The 25,310-nt window shown below is 39.8% G+C and overlaps 1 protein-coding gene across 1 annotated transcript in view; it reads left to right on the top strand.

Annotated features, from left to right (window-relative positions):
- Window positions 1-25,310, top strand: part of TOX (thymocyte selection associated high mobility group box) — a 285,457-nt gene that overhangs the window by 155,927 nt on the left and 104,220 nt on the right. Inside the window, exon 3 of the mRNA XM_063080055.1 lies at window positions 5,470-5,712. Within this exon, the coding sequence (XP_062936125.1) occupies window positions 5,470-5,712 (243 nt within the window). The remainder of the gene's footprint in view (window positions 1-5,469; window positions 5,713-25,310) is intronic.

The following is a 25,310-nucleotide window of genomic DNA, read 5'->3' as shown; positions in this document are numbered from 1 at the left end:
TATAGCCTTTGTGCGAACGGAGACCCTGACATTCTGTTTCACAAATTCCTTTGCCTTTTTCCTGGGTGGATGGGAGTCAAACTGTCTGGACCTCATCAGCCAGGGTTGAGGGCCTCACAGTGGAGCCTGCTGAAGGGGCAAAGTTCTTACTCTCTGCACAGTATGTCAGCACCTTCAGCAGCCTCTGCCTGCTCTCTGTTCCCCACTATCTCTTTATTCTTTAATTTTAAAAAATGCAATGTAATCCCATTGAAATAAAGGTGATACTTTATCTTAGCTATTTTTGGAGTGCAAGTAAGTAAATACATTATGTATGAATGGGGCTATCCTTTTTCTCTACTTTAAGGTCTGATCAATGGCAAATGTACTGAAATTCCTTTATAATGATGTTGCGGAGAACACGTCTAAATCCTCTACCATGCTGTCTGTAGATGTTTGTGTTCTTGGATATGACCCAATCCATGGCATGTATAAATCCGTTTAACAATAACTGTAGCTATGTAAAGCTGTCGTTGATCAAGAACTTTCTATCCAGCATACATACATTACTAGACTTTTTACATATGTTTTTGTTTTTAATGCTCATGAGAGCCCATGAAACAGGTTATGAAACTGAGGCTCACAAGGGCTAAGAAACTTGCCTCAGAACCCACACTAATAAAGACTCAAGAATTTGGGCACAAACCATCTATTGGACTCCAAAGCCTCGTTTCTGTCCGGCACACTCTGTGGCTGTTCTTACTAGTCACTGAAGGAGCCATTATGTGTACTCTCAACCTGTCCAGAATCTATCTCCTTCTCATCAGAGAAAGAGGTAGCACTTTATAAGCTAAATGTGCAAAGACCACATTTTAAAGTTTTAAGAAAATGACTTAAAATAGTCATTGACTATACGAGTATTATTTAGAACTGTAAAAATACTCTCTTGAGGATGATAATAGTTTGAAATTACTGCCTTAATGCTTCTAACAGTCCTCTTGTGGCCTTGAAAAGTTCATCTATTTTCCAGAATTAGCCGAGCCTCTTGCTAGTACAGCCCACTCTAACCCACATGCAGTGGTGCTTGGATTCTGCTCTCTGGACACAGAGTGGTGCCCGGTGCCCCCTGCACTAGTGTAGGGCAGCGCCGTTGCACATCCCAGCCCCAGCAATGTGATGAGACTCTCCTGTGGCCATAACCAGTGAGTAGCGTAAGGGGGAATCTGGTTAAGTAACAACAATGTAATTTTGAGTTCTTTGACTCATTTGGATCACGTAGACTGGCTATGGTTTAGACCAAATCCTTTTGTGTAATTATTTGTTTCCAATTCACCTTTGGTTAATATGGGAAAGATCCAAGATAAATGTATTGACCTGAATTTCACCCCACTGTCCCTTCATGCTTTTTCCCAATTTGTGCAGACGGCCACCACTGATTTGCTGGGAAAGAGGGAGGTGTGGTTCAGACTGCTGTTAACAGATTCTGATCTCTGGACTAGGATGGGTGAAAGACACTGTAAAGGGTGCTGAGGAAGAAGATGCCACCTTTGAAAGTCTAGATCTAACCTCCCCTAGCATTCTATACTGAAGCCCAGCCCCACAGAGCCTCCGAGGACGTAGATTGAATCCTTCAAGGCCTCTAGCTCAGGCTAAAAAAATGTAGTCCTGCAGTCTCATGGGGACATTGAGATTCTTTTAAAAAGGATCAAATGATCTTTGTTCCTGAGAGGGTTGGAGAGTGAATGATCCTTTAAACTCCAAGCCTCACTGAGACTTGAGGGAGGAAAATAAGTCCAAGTCAGAAGATGACCCCAAGTCCATGGGCAAGCATAGCAGGTCCCCTGTGTCACCCAGGGATGGCCTTGACGTGAGCCTTCTCTGAGTCCTCAGCCCCTGGTCTCATCATCAATGTTCCTGTTTCTGTGACCAAAGAACCTTCTCCTGCCCTCTTGTCCAATCAGATCCTTGCTGCCTGCAAGGCATGGGCATTAGAACTGCTGCCGTGACCTTATTCATGTGCCCAGCTGTCTCCCAAGGGGTCCTGATGTCCCACCTGCAGTGAGTATTTGGCTCCAATAACTTCTGAGAGCCAGGGGGCCACAAAGTCTCCTTTATGAATCCTCTGGCATCTCTGTGTCACTATGAGATAGTAAATGTAAGCCACTTCAGGGGGCCAGAGCAATAGCCAGAGAGGGACACAAACTACCCTGCCCAGCCTTTACTGCTCTAGCTTTACTCCTCTAACAGGACATTTTTGGCCTCCGGACACTCTGTGAGATTATTGTTACACACTGTGTTGTCAACTGGCAAGTGCAAAGTCTTGGGAATACAAGTTATTTATTCAAACACTTGGAATAACAGTGGTATATTCACGAACTTCATACCTTCAAAAACTCATTTTACTATTCACTCATTCATTCATGCATACATGCATGCATTCAGTGATTCACTTGTTTATTCATTCAGTGAACGTTGAATACTAATTCTAACTAGGTAGCTTCATGGAGAATAAGGGGAAATATTGATTCATATCCTATTATATATACTACATTCCAAAAAACTTCAAATTGTCTATAGTATAAAACTTACTATTGTTAAGTTAAACATATTTCTATTAAGTTTTAAAATATCAAAATAAAGCTGTTGTACCATAAAAATTAATGTTGAATAATTAGCAAATTTATTTCCACATAAAATAATAATGAGTAATTAGACTGGCATTGAACTTTTTGTAAGTTCTGGGACATTTTGACATTTATGCAGTTACCACTATACTTTTATATGGCATCAATTACACTGTAATAGGCTCATGGCAAATAACCATCTCATGACTTTTAGTGTAAAGAACAGAAATTACTAAGTAACCCTACGTTGTTAAAATTCTTGATCCACATAACTACCCATTACCGGTTAAGTTGTGGAATCTGTGGTTTTGGTAGGCAATTGCATGGATTAAATAACGTTAATGCGTAATTACATGAAAATAAGCCATGTATCTTAGTTAAATTTCAGTACGATTGTTATCACTGAGTGTAACATGATACCAATTAAACCTTCCTTTAAAACACCACAAATTAAGATTTAACTACTGAAGAAACTCTAAAATGTAAAGTCATGGTGTGTTCCATAAGTAGAATATCCATTAGTATTTTCAGAGGTTTAAGGGTATTTCTAAAATTAAATACTTTTATCACTGGCATTATTTGTGCTTTATTCGGGGAAGTTTCAAATAGGCACCAATTAACTTCTCAAAAGATATGTATCAACAGTTCAGCATTTGCAATTTTGACAAAGAGACAAATGATGAATTCTTATGCTCATATAGAGTAAATATTTAATTTCAGTGAGTGGGCATTGGGGTGGAGTGTGGGGCAAGAAAAGAGTTGATACTAATGCTAATACTAATTCTTGTATTATCAACTTGTTTATCAAAAAGTTGGGTAGCAGCAATTTTGTATCTTTCAACCTAATAAAATAGCCACAATTAAATTACTTATGTAAATAGCACAGCAAAAAAAAAGTCCTTCTTCCATTAATATTCGTCCCTTAAATGTACAGAGTTGAGTAAAATTGGACAAATTATTTAATTTCGGAGCCTCGATTTTCTGTTCAAGAAAATGGGGGTAAAAATACCTGCACAAAATTTTATTGTAAGGATTAAATGAAGACAATATAGTCAAAAGTCTTGATACAGTGCTTTATATGAAACAGGCATTAATAAATGCACTTTGCCTCCCTCTCACCTTCCCATTAAGCATCTTTTATGCTTCTTCTATGTGAATATAAGAAGTAAAAGGAACTGATGACTTAGATCTATAGACTTAGGAGTTATCAGGCAGGCAAGGATTTGATCAAACTTATGATTTTGACACAGCACACTAATATATTTTTCAAACAAAAGATATGTGCGAGTACTGTTAGGAGAATTGGGCAACAGGTGATTAAACTATTAGTGAGTTTTTTTTTTTTTTTTAGAAGAACATTAGATATTTAAGAAAAAAATTATCTGCAGGGATAAATCAAATCTTCCTTTCACCTACCACCAGTCTCTAACCCACACAGTGCCTCTCCATGACCAGGTCTAAATTCCAGATGTTCCAAGTAGCTCTTCATTTAATCTCATCTTCTGACAGCACCTAAACAAATACATCAGAACTTGTACAACATTTAGCAAGTGCAACATTTAGCAAGTGAAGATTTTCTTTCTGTTACACAAATAGACGCCATCTGGAAAAAATAACCCCAGGCACTTGGACGCAGGAGCATGAAGCTTATTGGCTGAGCACCCAGTGAATACCTTACACTACTTTCTTTGGCTTCTACCCCTTGCCTGTTCATTCCAAATCTTGCACACTTCAGCAGGCGCTGCACTGTTAGACAAGGGGATCCTTGTTACCCATGCACCCAGACACTGTGAAGCCTCTCTGAATTTGAAAGATAGGCTTGCAAGAATTATCTGGACCAAAATGTTTTCTTTCATATTATGACATCTGTTTGATAAAAAACTGCTAAAATATCACTGTGTATTTGGTATTAATTGGTAACGATGTTTCATTTTGCAGTTCTTCCTCAGATCTTTCAGCATTGACTGCATTCTGTTTTTAACAGGCATGGCCTCATATAATCTTTCCTTCCTTCTTCTCTCTCTCTCTCTCTCTCCCCCTATTTTATCTAAAGCTAGTTTGTAAAAGAAGAAACACCAGGTGTGTCAATGCTATTTGTTTTACTGATTGACTTTTATTCCAGAATTAGTATTATAAAAATATTAGCATTGTTTTGCTTTTCAAAATAGACTGAACTGAATTTAAATTATTGAAATATTATCTATTGGCTTTTAGGGGAAAATCAAATAAATGGTAATAGAAATCATGAAAGTAATCTTCAATTGTATTTTGATGATAAAATCTTTGTGATTAAAAGTAGCTTTTAATGGCATTTTTCATGTCACACTTTCAGCACAACCACACTTATGCAGCATGCTTAAGTTACTTCTTTATTAATCTTTTATTTCGTCAGTTGTGAGCCTGTGTAGCTTTTCAAAAGCCAAAAGCTATTGTCCCCAAACTTTTGGAATTCATTTTTATTGCATCTCATGATCTGAGCAGTAGGGAGTCTTGTGAAACATGTTTGATCAAACATCGATTTTATAAATTGCTTTCCTTCACAATTCTTATGAAAAAGGTATTCAGCTAGATTAAAACTCTGGAAATTTTTAATGGGACCTTTGAAATCCGTTTGAGTTCTACTTCTTGGAAAAAATAAAACCGCCTAATGGAAGCAGTCTTTATATCAGAAGTGGATATACTTTTGAGGCAATTTTCTTCCATGTTAACAGTGAAATGAGAGCAGGATGATCTGAGTGTTTGAAACATCTTTGCCAAATCCACAATGCTGCTTGTAATAATATCTAAAGGGTCATGTCATGTGTTCACGATGATGAAGATTAAGGAGATGATAATTTGCAACAATGTCACTCTTGTCTTTTCACAGTCCTACCCTGGTCCAAGCCTGGAAAGTGAAGACTTTAACATTCCACCGATCACCCCTCCCTCCCTCCCCGACCACTCACTGGTGCACCTGAGTGAAGTCGAATCCAGTTACCATTCTCTGTGTCACCCGATGAACCATAATGGCCTGCTACCATTTCATCCACAAAACATGGACCTACCTGAAATCACCGTCTCCAATATGCTGGGCCAGGATGGAACTCTGCTTTCTAACTCCATTTCCGTGGTAAGAATCGGCTTACCTGTTTGCATGGGAAGTGATGTTACTATTATTCAACCATTAAATTGTGAAAACAGCATTCTGAAACTAGGAAGACGATTTTAGCTATGGAAAAGGTTCTCCACAAATCCTATACATTCCTGAAGCAGTTTATATTTAAGTCAAGGCAAAATCAACTAATTACTTTTTTGATCACTCATGTTTATAACCCAAAGTACTAAATACTGTTTGACACTGAACGTGATGTCATGAAGTCAAACTGGCTTACCAGCTTTCCGGTGAAAAGTCATCTTAAAACTTTCCTCCTCTCATCGAGTGTAGGAGTCCTCCCTACAGGTGAGATCCCCAAATCTTCTGAAGAGGAGCGGTTATTAACCTTGAGTTTACCCTCTATTTTCTGCTCTCAAATTCCACAAATTTACATCATACGAAAGCAAGAAAACGATTTTCAGTTTTACTTTGGAGGTATCATTCTGGTGATCAAAATTTATCTCCGTTAAAGTGTTTCAGTCTATTTGACCTGTCGTCACTCTGAGTTGTTTTAACAGTCTAAACTTCTCAAACTTAGTGGGAATGTTTATCACCCAGAAAACTAGCAAAAAATCAAATTCCCAGGCCCAATTCAGGGAATTTATATTTATATAAATAATTTATAATTTATGCCGGGTTCTGTATTTTTAGCAAACACCCCATACTTGAGAAACACTGGCTTATTATAAGTTTTCCTTCTGATTTTTGTGTTATCTAAAAACTTAATAATTTTTCTGTCTATATCCCATATAGTGGGAAAAAGATTCAGTAGTGTAGAGCCAAGGGCAGAGCTTTTGACCGCGTCATAAAATGCTCCTCTCAGGTTAACAGTGACTTTTTATTATTGCTCCTTGGTTTCCGTTGTTCAGTCTCTTTACAGTCCAACTGACTCTCTGGTCATTTTCCTAAGTCACTGAACAGGGCTCTCACGTACACAGTGAACAAATCGGTTAACTTATTCATGTTACCTTGTTTCTGATTTTTTTTTTTAAAAAAAAGCATTTCATGCTATCACTTTTCTAAATCATTTGGGGATATATCACTAACTTGAGTAACTTCACAGGAAGATTTTTCTGTTAATCAAGGACAAAAGGGGGGAATAAAAGGAGAGTCGACAGAAGCCCTAAAGGAGTTTCTCTGGGGAGTGAAGCCCCGAGCCCGATGCCCCAGCAGCGTGCAGAGCTCTCCCAAGTCTGCAGCCATCTGGGCTCGTCTGCAGCAGCCACAGTGGCAGAGAGCTCGGCACTGCTGCCCCAGCATTTAGATTCGATTCCGCTGGATAGATTTGGCCTACAACTGTTAACTGTGACTCCATAAAATAGAAAATGGAATTTTTAAGCAAATGTGCTCCATGTAAATCTGAAAAATGCTGTACTTCAGCGTAGTCACTTGAAAAATGGCATGCCTGTTCCTCTAGGGGACTCAGCCTTCGGACGCGGTGGATGAGCCAGACAAGGTATCCAGTTCCCGCCGGGGACAGAGTCGGTTCCCTCTGGGGGACGGAGGGGTGGCCCCATCAGAAATGCAGGTCCGTCCTCCGCGCCCCTCCTCATGGTGGGCACGGGAGCTGGGCTGCAGGAGGGATCATGAGATATTCGATTACGTAGTTTAAGTCTCCAAAGGGTTTTTCGTTTATTCAATTTGCCTCCTGTCCAGGGACATTTCAGTATTCTTGGCATACCAAGGACCCTCTCAATGCACCACTCACTCTTTAGGAGATGCTGGGCAACTCCAAAAACTCTCAATCTGGATTTTCCCAGATCTGCTGCCCTCTGCAGCCACTCCAGCCTCAGATGGCACACTCAGGCCCGACTAAGTTAGAGCCCTGAAAAAGCCCACCTTCTAGGTCCTTCTGCCACTGTGCCCGACCCACTGGTAAAAACTGGACCTAGGTATTTTTGCCTCACTGTGATGTTTTCCTCCCTTGGAAGTTTTACCACTTTACAAGGTAGAGGGGCGACAAGTCCCCTGTTTGCCCTAAACTGAAGGAAGGAGGCTCTGGTCTGCCATTGTAGCTCTCGCATGTGAGTCTGTGGATTTGCATGGCGTGGTGGGCCTTCTCAGTACCTCTCCAGCCACATTCTGGGGTGGGCGTTGACTTTGCCCATCACAGCACTGGTTCTAGCATTTAATGCTGTCAGCAAAAGGCTGCTCCAGCCAGTGCTGGTGCTGGTGAGGCTTTGGATGAGATTCTTCACTGTCCAGTAGAACTTTGTGTGATGCTGGAATCCTGCTGGAATCAGGGCTGCCCAGTATCAATAGTCACCCGGTATTAAGCACCTGAAATGTGGCTCATGTGACTGAAGGACCAATTTTTTATTTTACTTCATTTTAATTGCTTTACATTTAAGTAGCCACATGTACCCAGTGGCTTCCATATCAAACAGTATTGATCTAGTTATCAATGTTGATTAAGCTTTAAATCTATATTAAACCCATTTATTTTCAAGCCAGTGTGGACTTGGAAAAAGTAGATTCAGAGATTAAATTTGTTGTTCCTGTTTCAAGGCTTGGATAACTGTCTGGATTCCAGGAGTCAGAGTTTGATACACTATAAAGTTGCAGTAGAAATCTAATAAAGTTGGAAAAACCAGGAGCTATCTTTTATCAACGAATTCCTTTGAGAAACAAAGAGCCTCTTCAGTTCTTGTTTTGAGCTGTCCTGTGACTAGAAGGTCATTCCTCAGTATGTACATTTTGAATGCTGACCATGGTCTAAATGTTTGAAAGGGTTTAAATGATGGATAAGACATGGTGACTGTCCTTCAAGAGCTTATAAACTACAGAGAAAACATAAATAGTTATGAAACAATTAGAAAGAAACACAAAGCAATTAGAGACCCAGAGAAGTGCCAACCTCACTTGTACTGGCCATGAACTCAATAGGAATTCATGGTTGGAAGAGATTACAGAATCTGATTTGGGTAAAACACATAAGGAAAAAGGTAGGCCTGCAGTTAGGGCTTGGAGGATGGTTTTGTTTTGGATAAGAAAGGGGGAAAGAAAAAGCATGTTGAAGAGCATTCAAAAATCAGGTTGGATATTTTTAATTGGGACATTTGGCCAAAGGTTTCAAAAACCAATTTGGGTTTTTGAAGGACTCTGGGCAGTGTTTACTCAAGGCAAAAGCATTATAAAGCAGTATTGCAGAAAAACCCTTCTGACAGGAGTACGCTGGATGGATAGCAGTGGTAAGAAACTGGAATTGTGAAAAGCCTCAGGAGCTTGTTATCCCAACTCAGGAAAGAGGTGTTGAAATACCCCAGAGTGTGACACTGAGGGCTGAGGTAGGCCATTAAGCCATTTTCACATCATCCCCAAATACATATAAATTTTAAAATGAACAAACCTTCCTCTTTTCATAGTTTAAATTTAAATAGCACTAAAGGGTTATTTTCTTTGAAAGAAACTTTGAGATGGATGGATAGATGGATGGATGGATGGAAAGAAGGAAGGAAGGAAGGAAGGAAGGAAGGAAGGAAGGAAGGAAGGAAGGAAGGAAGGAAGGAAGGAAGGAAGGAAGGACAAAACTACAATAATACGTTGAACTTTCAGAAGGAGAGAACAAATCTATGGTTACTAGTGGTGGGAGGGGGTGAAGGGGTCTGGGGAGAGATTGGGTAAGGGACATAAAGAATAATTGCTATCTGTAATAATGAATATGCTAATAATATTGATTTGATCATCACATATACACAGGTGATGATAGTTAATGCTGTACCCCCAAAATATGTAGAATAAATTATGCTTCAATGAAAAAAAGAAAAAGATTTTCTCATCACACTTCCTTAAAAAACTTATTAAAAGTCTTTCCTAGCAACTTTGTTAATGCCTAATATGATCACAAAATTTAATATCCAGGTTATTGACTGGTTTGCCAATTGTTGAAATATATTTATGATTAGGGACAGTTTAGGTTGTCAATGCTCATATAGACATGAAAGTAATGACTGCAGAGATCAGGATGTAGACACTGTCCACTTAGAAATTACAGTACTCCTTTTCAAGATCCTCTTTCAAGGTTCATCTATAATATGGGTACACCTATTAAAAGCTAACATTTGTAGACTGCAGGTCACAAATTTGCTGTGGGTTTTAAAATCCTATGAGTATAGACCACTCTGGGCAGATTTATATATAGGATCAACAATCTCCAATTGTGTTTTCCAAAAGCACTTCAGTGTTATTAAAGTTGAGCCTTTTGCTGTTAATATTTTGATCATATTTTTGCATTAGTATTTTCGCATAATGGAATTTTAGTACTCGAATGGATCAAAGAGGTGAAAATACTTTCATGTCTTCTCCTTTATCTTATTTGTATATAGTATATATTTTATATGTTATTGTGGTGTATAATATATATACATTATTATATGTTACTGTTTATATAATGTAAATTAGTATATATGATATATAATCTTTATTTTAAAGATTAATTTTCTTGTATCTATCTTTGTTTCTTATCCCCACTGGCAAACATAAGTGATACAATTTCACCAATTATAAATCCTTCCTACAAATGTCTAGATATTAGACATAAAAAATTTAGTCCATCATTAAAAATCAATATCTGAATGAGGTACTAGTGTCGCAATTTTACAAATGGTAAATGGAGATCCAGGGTGGTTAGGCGACCTGCTTAGTGGCTCAGCCAGTAAATCCTCCAGCTCCTTTACCTAAAAAACAGGGATAATAGTAGTCCTTCTCTCGTGGGGCTAAAGGAATATTTAAGAATTTCTTAGGCCGGTGGCTGGCACATAGGAAACATTGCATAAATGATTGTTAAATGCAAGGGGAAAGGCAAGGCTGTAGGACTCTTTAAGAAAAGTTAAACTGCAGGAGAGAATCCTTTCCAAAAGAGTTACTTATACTCTAATCCTTAATGTTCACATTTGTCAAAAAAGACAGCAATAAGCCTACTCTTAAGCAAAGCTGTCTTTACTTTTCACCTAGGGGCCTTATATACCATTGTGATTAACATGGATGTTTGGGGGCCAGACTGTCTCAGTTCAAACCTTGCTGCTGCCACTTGCCAGCTGTATGACCTAGAGCAATTTATGTAACATTTTTGTGCCTCAGTTTTCTTACTCATAAAATGCTCATGGTGAGATATTTAATCCCATAATGTCATAAGCATTTAAGTAGTTAATATCTGTAAAGCAGTTCCTGGCACACATTAGGTGCTGCATATATTCAGTGGAAACCTCTTTCTAATAAACATGTCACCAGGGTAAATGTCGATATTGCCTTCTGAAATTGACCATAGACACATATGGGCTGCAGCATACACAAGGTGAAAGTTCTTCTTCCCACATTTCTCATTACTTCTTTTTTGCATATTCCTGCCTGTGCCTTTTTATGATCAGCTGGGATTTCCGCAACAAGTTAGATTTTTGGCACTTTAAAAAATATTGTATTTTCTTAAAGCCCCCCTTTTCCAAAGACAGACTATAAAACAGGGAAGAATTTCTGTAAGTACATACTGTTGAGTAAGTGCCAATTAGTTCTGATTTTCTGGGTCCAAGTTAAACAGCCATTCATGATCCAGTACGTAAGAGTTCCATTTTTCTCAAAATTCCCCTGATAGTGGATAATTGATTTGTGTAGTCTGGTTACAAAAGCCCTGGAACTAGAGCCTTGGATGAGCTTGTGAACCAGGGCCACTAACTGTACCTGTCCATCAGCAGGATTGGACTAGACCAAGGGTCCAGACTGACCCAGGATTCAGCCAGAGCAGCAATGCTCTTATTCGTCTCTTTTATTCTCATTTCTTATAAAAATTCCCCCGAGCAAAGGATTCCGCCCTCAGGAAGATGGAAAACCACCAGACGAGTTCATCTCTGCAACCCTTTCCAGGGCTGGTATTTTCCTAGTATTCATGCTCTGTGGACTACACAATTCTGACCCACACTTGCCTCACCTGACTTGTCACATCAGTGACTCAGTAATTTTTCCTGCTGTCGCTTTGGCTTTCTCGGTGTTGTAACTGTCCCCCTGAAAACCTAATCAGTTATTAAAGATATTTGAACCTAATGAACTGATCATTTCCTCTGAGTGGAAAATGTTATTCTACAGAAAGTGATGTTGCTTTATGTGGACGGATAGTGTTTTTATTTTGTTAAAAAGAAGATACAAAACTATTTTGGGAGAAAGAATAAGAAAACGCCAATATTAAGTATTCGTGACTTAAAAAAATCCTTTAATTCCCACAAACTGAAATCGAGAGCCTGTCTTCTTTTTCTCCCCACTCTGGTACATTCACTGCCCTGTTTAATTATGGATTGGTGGAAGGGAAAATGTAACCTTGTATAGAGTCATCCAAGCCTCTCTGCCTGGCCTATATGTGGCGATTGCTTGTTCTTTGTGCAGTCAACAGAAGCTCTTTCATACAAAGAAAAACCGTGCAAAGTTTTAGAGTGGCCTCGCAGAAAGGATTCATTTAGAACCTGGGCTTGTTGTAGAGTGTAGTTCCTAATGACACATTATAGAAAATTTACAAGGAAAAAAGCAACAAAGGAGATTTCAATTTCTTTGAATGCTTCAAATTTCCAGTTCTGGAGTTTAAAATGGAAAAAAAAAAAAAAAAAAAAGATGTTAAAAGGCAATAAAATTGGGGGGTTTATTCCCAAATGGCTTCTTTTTCCAGGCAACAAAAGCAAGCCTAATGTATATACTTCGATTTATTGTCATTTTTAGTGTTCAGTCATGGCACACTTTGCATTCAAAGGCCATTGTACAACTGTTTTGACAACCATCACTTCAGTAGGTACTATGCAGGACTCATGAAACTGAAGCAGGAATGGCCCTCTGGGCCTGCAGGGAGTGCCGTGCGTCAAGGAATTCAGACGTATTAGAGCAGCATGAATTTCTAATGTGTTGCTATTATGGAAAGGACCACTGGCATATTGAATAATGCAGCTTTCAAAGCCAGGCAGAAAATGTGATTACAGACAATTTGATTGCTGTTTCTAAAATAAATATTTTCAAAATCTTAAGGTATTTTATTTCATGTAATGCATAAACTGTGCAACAGTGGGCTGGAGCTAAAGATCTTTTGGGACACGAAGGAGCTGGTGATGTCAGTCCCATTTAGATATGGAATAATAGAAGCATTCTTTTAAAATGGAATAGATGTCAAAGTGGCTTGTTTCTTTCTTTAAAAGGAAAAAAAAGCAATAAAAAGAAATAAGTTTGACAGAAGAAAAAATAAAAAATTATAATTTAACATTATGCCAAAACTTAATGTTTAGTAATTACAGCCTGGTTTTCCCACAAATAATCCTTTTTTGAATATTGTAAAACATGAGAGCAAGGTATTAAGCCATTTTAATACTGTGAAGAAGTGGGCTGGTTTTATGTTCTTAGTTTTGATCATATACCATAAATATGTGCGTTTGGTTTTCTTGGACAAATTCCTAATAAGGCCAAAAATAAGTGCTGTCTGTGGTTATTTGTTAAGCTCTACCTAAGCCCTTTCTTTGCTCAAAACAGGCTATTCTGAAGGTGGTATTGATAAGTAGTTCAATGTTCCTCAATATGTTAGTGATTTGGGGCTATCTTACAGTGCTATAACAAAATATTATTCCAAACTAGAGTTTTCCTTAATAGTGTTCAGGGAAGGAGCCAGTTTAAAAATAACACTTTTTCTTTACTATGCCAAGTAATCAGACTCGAAATTCACTTGGTATATAGGACCTGCTGTTCTATTTCTTCAACCCTAGAGTTCATATGAATGTGTGCCTCACTCATGCATGGAAGAAGTCAAAAAGCTATAAAATCAGTTATATAATATGCTGCAAGAAACTCTGAGAGTTATTTCATCCAGTCTCTTAAGCCCAGGCAGCAGTAAACCTTAAACCATTTAAGATATGTGGTTTTCTATCTAAGAGCCAAGATTCCACAACTTTCCTTGGTAGCCTGTTTGTGTTCAATTAACCTTGTAACATTAAGTTAAATTGCAGTAAGAGATTTAGATTCCTTCCAGGAAGTTCCTTATTAAAGTTAACCCAAAATCTCTTACTGCAATTTCAGCCTACTTTGTCTGCTGTAGCCATCTGAATGCCTGGAGAACAGTTGACTTCAAGTATTTGACATTTATTAAGTCAGTCCTGCAGTTGTGCTTTACCTGGCCCAAGTAACCCCAGTTCCTTTAACCTTTTCTCAAAGGTCATTATTTTTCGACATTTGAATCAAGTTAGCTTCCTTTAAAAACAAAAACAAAAAAACATTTATGATCTTAAGGAACGTTGTCCACAATGGAAGGCAGAGCTCCAGAGGCTGAGACTGCAGATTAATTTATGAATTTTTCAAATTATTCTCTTCTCCTACATGGGTGTTTTATGATAGGTCTTTGATAGCATCATTGATTGCTGATATAGTTAATTGTTGACTCATCTGTCACTCCTACAGTGTGCATCTTGCTGTGTTGGTGTCTAGCCAGCAGTTCCCCATCCTAAGTTTATGTAACTCATTTCACATCCTAAAGGCAAACATCTGGGAAGGCCATCGTGGTGTTGCTCTTCAAGTTGTCTTTTTTCCTGGCTGGATATCCATTATTTAAATAACCTTTAGCAAACAAAGAGGGGAAAGCAAAATATAGTTATATATGCATATTGTCTTTTTAAAAATTTTTTTATTGAATCAAAATTGATTATACATATTTTGGGGATCAAATCAATATTAATAGCATATATATTGTTACAAATTGTAATTATTCTTTCTGCCCTTTGTACAATCCCTCCCCATCCCCTTTTCCCTCCCCCATCCCACCTCTAATTACCCTAGATTTCTTCTCACCCTCTGAGAGAATAATGGTTACTCTGTTGATTTGCTGCCCAAATGATCTGTCCAATGCTGAAAGGTGCAATCAGGTCCCCCAATACTATCATAGAGCAGATGCCTCTTCTGTCACTCTGAAATGGGCTATGTGGGGAGAGACATCCTCCTCCTGTCTTTATCTCTGCTGGTGACTCTTCTTGTGTCAATGCACTCCAGTGGCTGGCAGACCATCTGCATGGTAGTTGTAGCGTCTAGCTGCCTTCGCAGCAGCCATGGATATCGTGGTGGCTATGGTGGGTCACCCAAATGGAGGAGATGACTTTGGCATGCTCCTTGGTGCTGGTGGTGTGCCTGGTTGTGGAGAGGGTCCGATCCCCAACTCCATACCCCGAGTCCCTGGGCAGGCCCTGAGGCGCTGGCGCAGTGAGCCTGGTTATGAGAAGGGGGGTCTGGTCCCCTTCTCCATGTCTCAAGCCCCTGGGTGGGGCCCTGAGGTGCTGGCATGGTGTGCTTGGGTCTGGAAAGGGGGTCTGATCCCCAGCTCCTAGCTCTGGGTCCCCAGGCAGGTCCCGAGGCATTGGTGGTGTGCCTGGATGTGGGAGTGGGTCTAGTCCCAGCTCCAATCCTTGGGCTCCTGGGCAGGGCCCTGAGGTGCTGGTTGTGTGAGTGGTTGTGGGCAGGGGTCCTGCCCCTGGCTCCATGCCTCATGTCCCATGGTGGGCCCCAAGGCATTGCTGGTGTGCCTGGGCTGGAACCAACTTTTTGTCCTATGCTTACTTCTAACACGGGGGAACTTCCTGTGGGAACCAGTAGTTGAGCTGTGTGGTTTAGCTAAATTGCTGCTTTGCTACTGTTTCCCTAGGGAAGACTTTTTGTGCAACTCAGGGTTTAATGGTTGACCTTATAGGTACTTCCAGCTCTCCAGAGACTTGGTGCACCTGGGTTGTGTAGAAACTCTGATCTGGGCTTGAGTTTTTTCATCAAACTGCACCCCATGCAATTCTGCATTCCCGACCAGTCTCCTGTGAGTGGTCCTGTGCTGATTGAGGGGCAGATCAGCTGTCCTTGCAGTGTCCCAGTGTTCTCCCAGTGGACCCATCTCCCCCACCACCCATGCTCCAAACACTTCCCATGGGACGGGCCCTGCACCAGTCCCTTGTGATGACTCACCAGCCTCTGAGTGGCTCCCCTTTTTCAGCTGTTCTGGCTCCTCGCTCCAGCATGAGTACATGGGAACCCAATTAGTGGTTTTGCTGTCCTGGGGGCCACCAAAGTCCTCTGCTCCCCTTCCGCCTCCAAGTAACTCCATCTGAAGGGCACAGCTGTGGCTTCTGCCGGCTCCTGCTCCGTGTGCTCCAGCATTAAAGAGGCCGCAGCCCAAAATGCTGAGAGCAGTTTTTTCTTTCTCTCATCGTGGTTTCTCCCGCCTTTGTGAGTTCCATAGGTCTCTCCTCCTCTTCACCTGAGCTCCAGCGGCCCCAGCTTGGCTGATGTTACATTTTTATAGTTGTAAATTGGTTGATTTGTGGGAGAGAGTGACGCTGGGGACCGTTATTCTGCCATCTTGACCAGAAGCCCGCATATTGTCTTTGGGCAAATGAATTCTAAGTAGTCCCATAAAGAAAGTTTTCCCAGGTCCTAGCAATGGGCTTTTTGGTCACTAGTTATAATCTCAAAACTGTGAGAAAAACTCTGAGCATGTGGTTCCGGTTTATAGTCCCTCCCCCAGTGCCTGTTCTGGAACTAAGCTCTAAGCTCATCGTTTACTTATCCTCCTCATTTCTGGTTCAACAAATGTTCCATCCTCACCATCCTCACCTCCTGCCCTAAATAATAATGATGATGCTTCATATATCAAGGATTGCTTTCTCTTTCCCTCCTTTACCATCCAGCATTAACACTCAGGGCATACCGTCTCCATGGAGAGGAAAGATTCTTTTTTTCTCTCACTTTGCCCATAAGCTCCTTACAGAAAAGAGGACCTAGATACCACAAGAGCTTAGTTGGTTTCATTGTCAAGACCTTCATGCAGAAATTACTGATAACATTACTTTAAGTAGTGCACAGCTCATAGTAGGAACTTGATAACTATTTTTGGTTGAATGAATGAATAAACCCATTTGTCCCCACTGGAACTTTTAATATTTTCTCAAGACAGGTACAGGACCATTATTGCTTTTTGTGCTGACACTTGTAAGCAGCTGTTTAGTCTTCTAAAATGATACAACTATTCCAATTTTTTTAAAAAATATAATGTTATGTACCATGGGGTCTAAATGCACTTAGCCTGTTATAATGCTTTCAATATAGGTAAATGAATTTGAGCCCTGGAACATACATGTAGTCTTTGTAGTTTTAACAGATAATGAACTTACCAATTATTCCTAACCCATACCACTATTAAATTGATATATTTGACAATCACAATGTAGTTGGTCCTCTTTTTTAGATGAATACTTTTATTTTGTGAGTAGAGCTATTTTTATGGAGAAAAACTATCAGTAAAACTACAAGGCTTCTAAAGGAACATATTTCTGCCTAGTTCCCCAAAATCTTGGGAGACAGAAGTAGCAAAGTGGAGAATTAATATCTGTTAAATATTTTTCCTATGACCGGTGTTGATTTTTTTTAAATTACAAAGTGGTTGTATCTGGACTTAACATATCTTTGACTTGCCATTTGCTTGATTTGTGCAAGTAGATTAACATTAAAATGTTGCATTATGTACCCATTTCATCATGGAATCATAAAAGAATTAGTCTAAAATGCTTTTCAAAAGAGCTATGAACCAGACTCATTTCAAGAACGCCACTTCCTTCATTATTCATTAACTATTCTTATCTAGTGCATGCGGGGATGTTTAAAGAGCAAGTTTAGGTTTTGTATTTTTTTTTTACATTTTAGTTTTTTCCTAAAAGTCCCACATTCTCTTATGTGGACAAGCATTATCTATGGGAACATGATAATATTTGTATTTTTACAGTAGCCATTTATATGCTTCTCTCTGCCAGCAGCAATCACACTGCATGGGAGAAAGATATGAAATGCTGCAGGGTTTTCGACCATTTGTTACAGTCATTAAAATATTAGATTTGACTTTCCTTTTTTTTGGATCATTTAAAATATCACAAATACCATAATCATCCAGAGAACAGATCTTTTTTTCTTCACCTAGTAAATATATTTAACATTTTGATAAGATAGAATAACAAAATTGATAGTTTAACTTCTCTGAAGTTAATATACCATACAGATTCCACAGGGAAATGGAAGTACTATTTGACAGAGACAGGATTAAACTTCTTTTTTTGTAATTCAAGGTAGCATTTCTATTTCTGATAGGCAAGACACTTCTTCAAAATGTGTTACATTTGGAAAGCATTATTCTCCAACATTTAGGGAGTTTTGTTTTCTCTAATCACAATCTTAATTGTCTTTAGTAAAAAATTATTCAACCCTGAAAACATATTACACTATTAATTTTTTTTCATATTTTTTGTATGCATTGTATACTTAATCACATTCTCCACTAATCAGCAGATGTAACTAATGGTTTACCAAATTGAGATAGAACCATACTTCATATAGCATGAAACGTGCAAATGCTGTGGATGAAAAATAATTCTCTCTGCAGTTCTTAAGATGGTGGATTCATAAAGGTTACTGCTAACAATGCTATATTATAAATATTATCAAAAGACAAAATTATTAGCACTTTGAAACATTTTCTTTCTATTGTAATGTCTACGTATAGTGCTTGAAAAATTAACAAGGAAAGGAGAATAGCCAGGTAACAACCATGTGACTATTACATAGTATAAAAATTATGCTATTTGCATCTGTACTTATGTATCTTTCTGTCTCTCTTTCTTCACGAATATATGCAGTCACACATTCATGTGTTGCTTGTATTTGTGTGTCTGGGACTCTTATCTCATTGTCTTTAGTGTTAGAATGTAACCATGCCAAGGTGAAGGCATGACTGACAGTATCCACCTATGGCCATCCCTCCCGGGCAGATGCAGAGTGGGAGTCTGGTTAGCAGCGACTGTGCTATGTGGGGTCTTTTCTTTTGTTGGTGGTTGTTTTTGCTTTCCCCAGAGCAGCCTCATTTCTAATTGTAGCAGTGCATGAGGCTGGCCTCTGTTTCCCTTCTGAAGCTGAACCTCACTGCAGCTCTCCTGTACCATCAGACATTCGTGGGGCGGCTTCACTGTGCCCCAGATCTGCTAGGACCTATGTACAGTGAAGGTCAGTATCCAGAAGCAGGCAATTCACTTGGAAAGATGAGGGTTACACATATGAAACATGGAGAAAATGTGAGATCATGGAAGACCAAATTCTCAAATATGGAACACTCCTGAAATTGTCCAGGGAGTGTTGAAGTCACCTACAAAAACCTGCTGTTGGTGTTGGGGCTTGGGAAGCACTATGAGTGGTGTGTACACTGGCTGGTCTGCATGAGACACCTGCACTTGAACCCTGGCTGGAGTCTCACTGTCTGCATGTGATCATGAACGAGTGACTTCACCTCTCTGTGCCTCACTTTCCCTGTTGGTGGTGAGGCTTGAGTGGGTCTGTGTATCTGTACCAGGCATAGTTGAGCTTCATGTCAGCTTCTGTGATCTCCCCGGGACTCATTGCCTGAGTTTTCCTTAAACTGCCTGTCATTCCCTTTCTAGTTACTGGTTCCATGGGACTGACTACAAACTACTGCACAGACATTTATTGGACACTCACTCTTGCCAGGCCCTGGGCTGGGTGTTTTACACACAGTTTCTTCCTTAATCCCCACAACCACATGGGGAGGTGGGTGGTGTAATCTTTATCTTACCCAGGAGGGGCCTGGGGATGCAGAGGCAGAACATGGGAGGGACAGCTGGGGATTGGTGAAGCGGGTGGGCTGGGGTCCTTTTCCCTCTGCGTTTCTGGGGCATCACAGGCTGTGCTCACAGTTGTGAGCGGCTTCTTGGCCAATGTGTGCCAAAAGCCTCAGTTGAGCCTCTGTCCTGTCCCTCTTGCCCCTATGGAGTGTGTCCTGAGGACTGGGTGCCATCCTACCCAACTAACCTGCCAACCCAGACAACATTTGCAACTCTGCTGCCCCCTTTGAAAAATAAATAAATAAGTAAACACATTATTTTTACATTCCTGAAATAATAAGAGAGAGTAAGTTATTCTGGCTGGGTGACTCTAACAAGTCACTTGATTTCTCTGAGCCTCAGTTTCCTTAGCTGTAAAAGAAGAAATAAAAAAGATGTTGCAACAATAATATGTACATCACCATGTATTTGTGGGGATTAAGTGAGATATGAGATTAGCATTTCTAGCACCTAAGGGTTTAGGTAGATTTTCTACTCATCGTGTTGCGTACATTAGCATTCCAGGTAATAAAAAAAAAAGTCAGCTATTTGCCAAAAACCCAGTAATTTAAATTGTACCACTTTTCTGCAAGGACAGTGTTACCTTCTCAAGTGGCAACAGGCTATATTAATTTGCGCCGTTTGGCCTTAGACAAGGAGGTGAGGTATCTGCCCCTGGCCATTTACCCATCATGGGCCAACTGCAGGGTGTTTTTTTCCCTCCATCATCAGTATGACACATTTAACTTTTCAAAGTAAAAAGATATTTAAATTATTTTATAAATAAAAGTAGGAAAAATTGTAGACAGCTTGCCAAGGATAGCAGATCTGAAATTAGCTAGAAATGTTTACTTCTCTTTATTAAATTCCTGCTACTTTTTTTGTTCATATCAATTTGTCTCCTCAAAAATTTGAATATTCTGTAAAAGTGAATCTATAAAAGCTAAAGAAATAGACAGTGAGTTGTGAATAAACTTCAACCAAGTTTTTTTCATTCCTCTCCAATAATGATAAATTGACATGGCTGGGATCACAGAAGTATCTGGACAGAATGTTCATGTTCCCCCACTGGCTCAGGGCCCTCCTGATAGGTCCCAAAGTACAGATGGGAACTTTGGTCCACAAAGGATGACGAGGCCAGTGCATCACAAGCCTCCTTCTCCCCCAGCCAGGGAATGTCCCAGCCTCTGACAGCACTGCCCTGGAGATCCCCCTGTGGGACCAGAAGCTGGCTGGGAGGTTGCTATGAGTGCAAGGCCTGTGCCTAGTTATCTCAGAAGAGGAGCTGTAGGGTCTGAACCTGTCAGCTCTTGGTGAGATTTTCATGGTAATTCACATTCCAAGTCAACCCAGGCACCAAACAGCCAGCATAAAGTTTCCCAAATGGGATGTGGCTCTGGATGGATCTACCAGCATAGTGAAGGACTAAGACGTCCCCAAAGCAGAGAGAAAAGATGTAGCATCTTTGCTTATTCGGGATAGTCAATGGACCTCAAAATGACAGCACAGTGGTAGGTGGCATAAAGCTATGGGAAAAGTCCCTTCAAAATGGCATGGTAAGGAGCTACTGCTCAGAGTACAAGATAATTTAAAAGATACAGGTAAAATGCAGATAGGTTGAAAATCCAGGTGTTTTTTATTGGTATAATGGAAAGAATATTGAAATCGGGGGTGTCTGAGAGCAGAAAATCCCAAACAAAGCATTATGGTGCCCAGAGTTTCAGTCACCATGCAGTGGTTAGAAAGATGGGCCCTTCCTCGGTGCAGGACTTGGCACAGCACCTTCAGTGGCTTCCCGTTTGTGAAATGGAGGAAATGGTTGGGGTGTTGTGTTTCCTTCCCCTTGTAGTGAGGATTCCATGAGATAGTACAAACAAGGCAATCGTCAGAGGTTCTCATAAACAGTAAGTTATAAATCGATGATAAGTGTTCTTTCTCTCGAATGTATCTCTAGTATCTTCATTTCTTTATTCTCATGTGTGGTTTTATAAAAACAGTGAAATTTTTATAGTGTATATTACTGATGTAATTTGCAAAGTCATGCTTTCTTATCCATATTCATTTAAAATTTAGGTCTTTTCAAGTTCAAAAGGTAATAGATTCAAATTTTCTGAGGTTTAAAAAACAGGATTACTAAATGTAGAGTTTGGGTTAAGCATAAGTGCTCATCTAACTTGCCATTGGAAGCTTTGATGTCAACGGTGAGAGACACAGGTGGGTCAGGTGACTTGGGCTGTGACTTTGGATGAGGCCCATCCATGTGTGAAATCTGGGGGGTGCCCCTCGGACGTGGAGAGGGCTCCAGCTAGGAAGGGCAGGAGCTAAACTGTGCCTCATGTTTCCTCACATCATTTTCTAACGATCATATTTTAAAATGAAATGACCCAGCTGGCTGGTTAGCTTTGTCGGTGAGAACTTGGCCTTATTAACACCAAGGCCAAGGTTGTAGCAGCTGCCAAAAAAAAAGAAAAAAGAAAAATGTGAAATTCTTCCAAAAAACAAAAAACACAGGCAAAGTAAACAGAAAAGAAGTGACTACAATACACATCTTCCTGAAGAGGCCAGAGAAAGAAGAAATTATGAACTAAATCTCCATGGACAATCTATCAAAAATTAGGAAGAGTACATTACTAATGAGTAAATGTCAAATGCCTGTTGGGAGACAAACGCACGTAACTCTGATGCATGGATCACAGAAGGGTTTCCTCAGGCACCTTGATGAAGACTTTATGATGCATGAAATAGTGGATCCTGCCCATACAGTTTACTGGGTAAGCACCTCCATGAATACAGGGCTGCATGCTACCTGTTGAGGAAGAATCTTGCCCAAACGGCTCTTGGTCTAAGTTGTGAAGAAGATACCACTCAGGCATAAAACGCACAAGATGGAAAAGTGATCAGGGTTATGTCCATGAGAGAGCAAACAAATGTTTTGACAACGAATAAACCTGATTATGGGTCCTTTGCTTTGAGAATCTTTGAGTGAGTGAGTGTGACAATCCTGCAGACGGTTACCAGGAAGTTTTGTTTGAAACCCTCCCTGCTTCTGCTTAGTATAAAAATATAGAGGTGAGAACAACTCTAGTATATGCTGCACAATTTGGAACTCTCTCCTTCATACGTCTTTTGCAAATTTGCATATCACTGGAAAATTACAGAATTTACCTGAATATCAAAAATGCATATTTACCTAAAATAGCATGAGGCTTGTGGCACAAAAGTCTTTGAATATCTGTAGCTCATTACTCTGGATTCCATTTCCTATTTGTACACAGAGCTTGGTCTGCAGTACATGGGGTCTTAGCTTTTTGGCTGGGTTCTTTATCAGAAGATTCTTACCATAGAGCTTCATGGAATTTGAAGATTCCAAAATTGATTCCAAAACAGAACCTCAATTTTTGTTTCTGTGTTGTATCCATACACATTCACATTACAGGTCTTCCGTGTTGGGCATCCATGCTATGTAGAAGTGTACTGTGCAAACCAGTACAGCTTTGAGAGTGAAGTAGGTAGCTGGTAGTAATTAGGCCTACAACTGGGACTGTCCTGAGTGAACTGGAACTAGGTCCCAGTTACTAGATGTTAGTCTGTGCATGTTGATGATGGGGATACAGAAATTAATATGGGGCTGGCTCTTGGCCTCAAAGAAATGAGGTATGTACTCAGAAAAGTCACGCAACAGTTCAAAGCATGATACTTACTATAACAGAGTTATAAAATGACCTGAGGAATCAAAGAGATCTACCTAATTGATGGAGGTAGCATTTGAACAGGATCTCAAGAAATGGTCTGATTACTGACAGGGAGAAGTGGGGAAGATGTTTCTTGGAGTGAGGGAGTTTCACTGAATGAGAGTTGTGCGAAATGAATCACTGTCCACCCCAGATGCTCAACCCAAACTCTTGGGATTCACCTTTGGTTCGTCTATTTCCTCACTCCAGACATCCAGTCTATGAGCACGTCTCACCCAATGTGCCTCCAGGATGCTGTGGAATCTGCCCTTGTCCTTTTCTTCCACATCGCTGCCACCACAATGCAAAGCACTGTCTTCTGCTTGGATTGTCGTGACAGTGTCCTCACTGGCCTCTCCTGACACCTGTTTCTTCGTGATACATTCTTCACACAAGAGTCCACGTGGTCTTTTCGGCATACGTTAGGTTGGCCACCCCTCAGTGACTCTCCATTGCACCTAGGATAAAAGAGGGAAAAAGTCCGTGTTTCTTATAAAGATATTCAGGCTCTTCCGAGACCTCTAACCTTGTTTCACACTATTCTGCTGTGACCGAGCTGTAGTCACACTGGCTTTCTGTCTCCCACCTCCCACCCGATGGCCTTTGTGCTTACTCTTCCCTCCATTGGGAACACTCTTGGCCCACATCTTCACATTCAGTTCTCAGCTCATATGTCACTTCTCGGAAACACTGGTCTGAAGTGGCACCTCGCCCCGTCCTGCTCACTCATCACTCATCACATAGCCCTGTTTTAGGAAATGAGTTGACACCATAAAGTGCACCTAGTGAGAAAGAAATGAATAATTAGTTGCCACTTGGAGCATTGTTACTCTCAGATATGATCGAGTTCATTTAATTAGCTGATTGCCTACCTCCCACTGCTAGACTGGAAGCTCCGTGAGAGGTGGGGATCTTGCCTGTCTGATCCTGCTGTGCCCCAGAAGAGATGTTCTAGAGGCACACACATGGTGTTTGTTCGATGAACACATATCTACTCAGTGCTGTGTCTGTGAAAGATTAAAGAGTCCTTAAAAAACTGAAGACTATAGGGAAGTTCACACTTCCTACCTTAAAATAAAAGGGATTCCATAGAAACAGATGAAGGAGCTTGGTGTGTATATGTGTGTGTATACACACATGTGTGCACATTTCACATATATACACACACTCTAACTGTGAAAATATGCTAACTTACAATGATTAAAATATGTTTTATACCTTCTTTTGTCTTCCTCTGCTGCCCCCTCTTCCTAAACTTCAATCCTGAAGATGTAAAATTAGTAAAGTGCACAGGACAGTCCCAAGAAAGCATATGGATATGACTGAGGCACCAGGAAGATTGACTACTAAGCCATATGCATTTTCCCATTGTTAATTATACTTATGTAGCACCTTCATTTAGGAAAATCCTAAACTAAGAACAGCTATTTTTCCAAGCTCAAATGCCTTAGAAAATGTCAAATGTCAGTCCACAGTATTCCATAATCCGGCAGAGAAGGAAAATTAGGGACCAAGACAGTGACACGCAGTGCCTCTTCCCACCCTGATGTATCTGATTATAGTCCCTCAAAATGATAAAAATCTGCGAGTGTGTAGATAACGTAACATCATAATAACAAAAGCTATGTGGTTGATTGGACTTACAATATTCTTTTCACTGAGATAAAAATATATCTAGTAAAATAGCGTTGAAAACATAACTTCTTTCAGAGATTTAAAGATTACAAGAGGCATTTAAGAAGTACTTTAATGGCTTAGATTTTAAAAAGCAATTACAAAAATTTTAGGTTAGAAGGTTTTAGTAAGATCTGATAGACTGGCAAATAGTTTGTATAAGTATTTACAAAATGTATACTGAAGGTCAGAAAAGAGTTTTGGGTCCTTTTTCTTTCCTATTTCTGCCTTTAGTAATCTAGTTAGGGAAAGAATGCTTGTCATGTAGTGAAATTAGCACTCATTTTGGAGTTCTTAGAGTTATTGAGAATGTTGCTGAACGATCTTGGAAAATCACTGAATTCGTATAGGCCTTAACACCAAAGATATTCTAGTGTTCTTTTTGGTTATAGGTATAATTATAGGTAACACTTTGAGCTTTGGAAAATTATCATATGGATTTATGTCTTAAAAAACTGTTTCTGAAATTTGGACCCTATTTAATCCTATCCAGGTTGGGATATCAACTGCATATTTGTTTGAAGTTCAT

Source organism: Cynocephalus volans, chromosome 15, assembly GCF_027409185.1.
Source record: "Cynocephalus volans isolate mCynVol1 chromosome 15, mCynVol1.pri, whole genome shotgun sequence".
NCBI lineage: Eukaryota > Metazoa > Chordata > Mammalia > Dermoptera > Cynocephalidae > Cynocephalus > Cynocephalus volans.
Note: the sequence above shows the minus strand (reverse complement) of the source record. Positions and strands in the feature narration are given on the sequence as shown.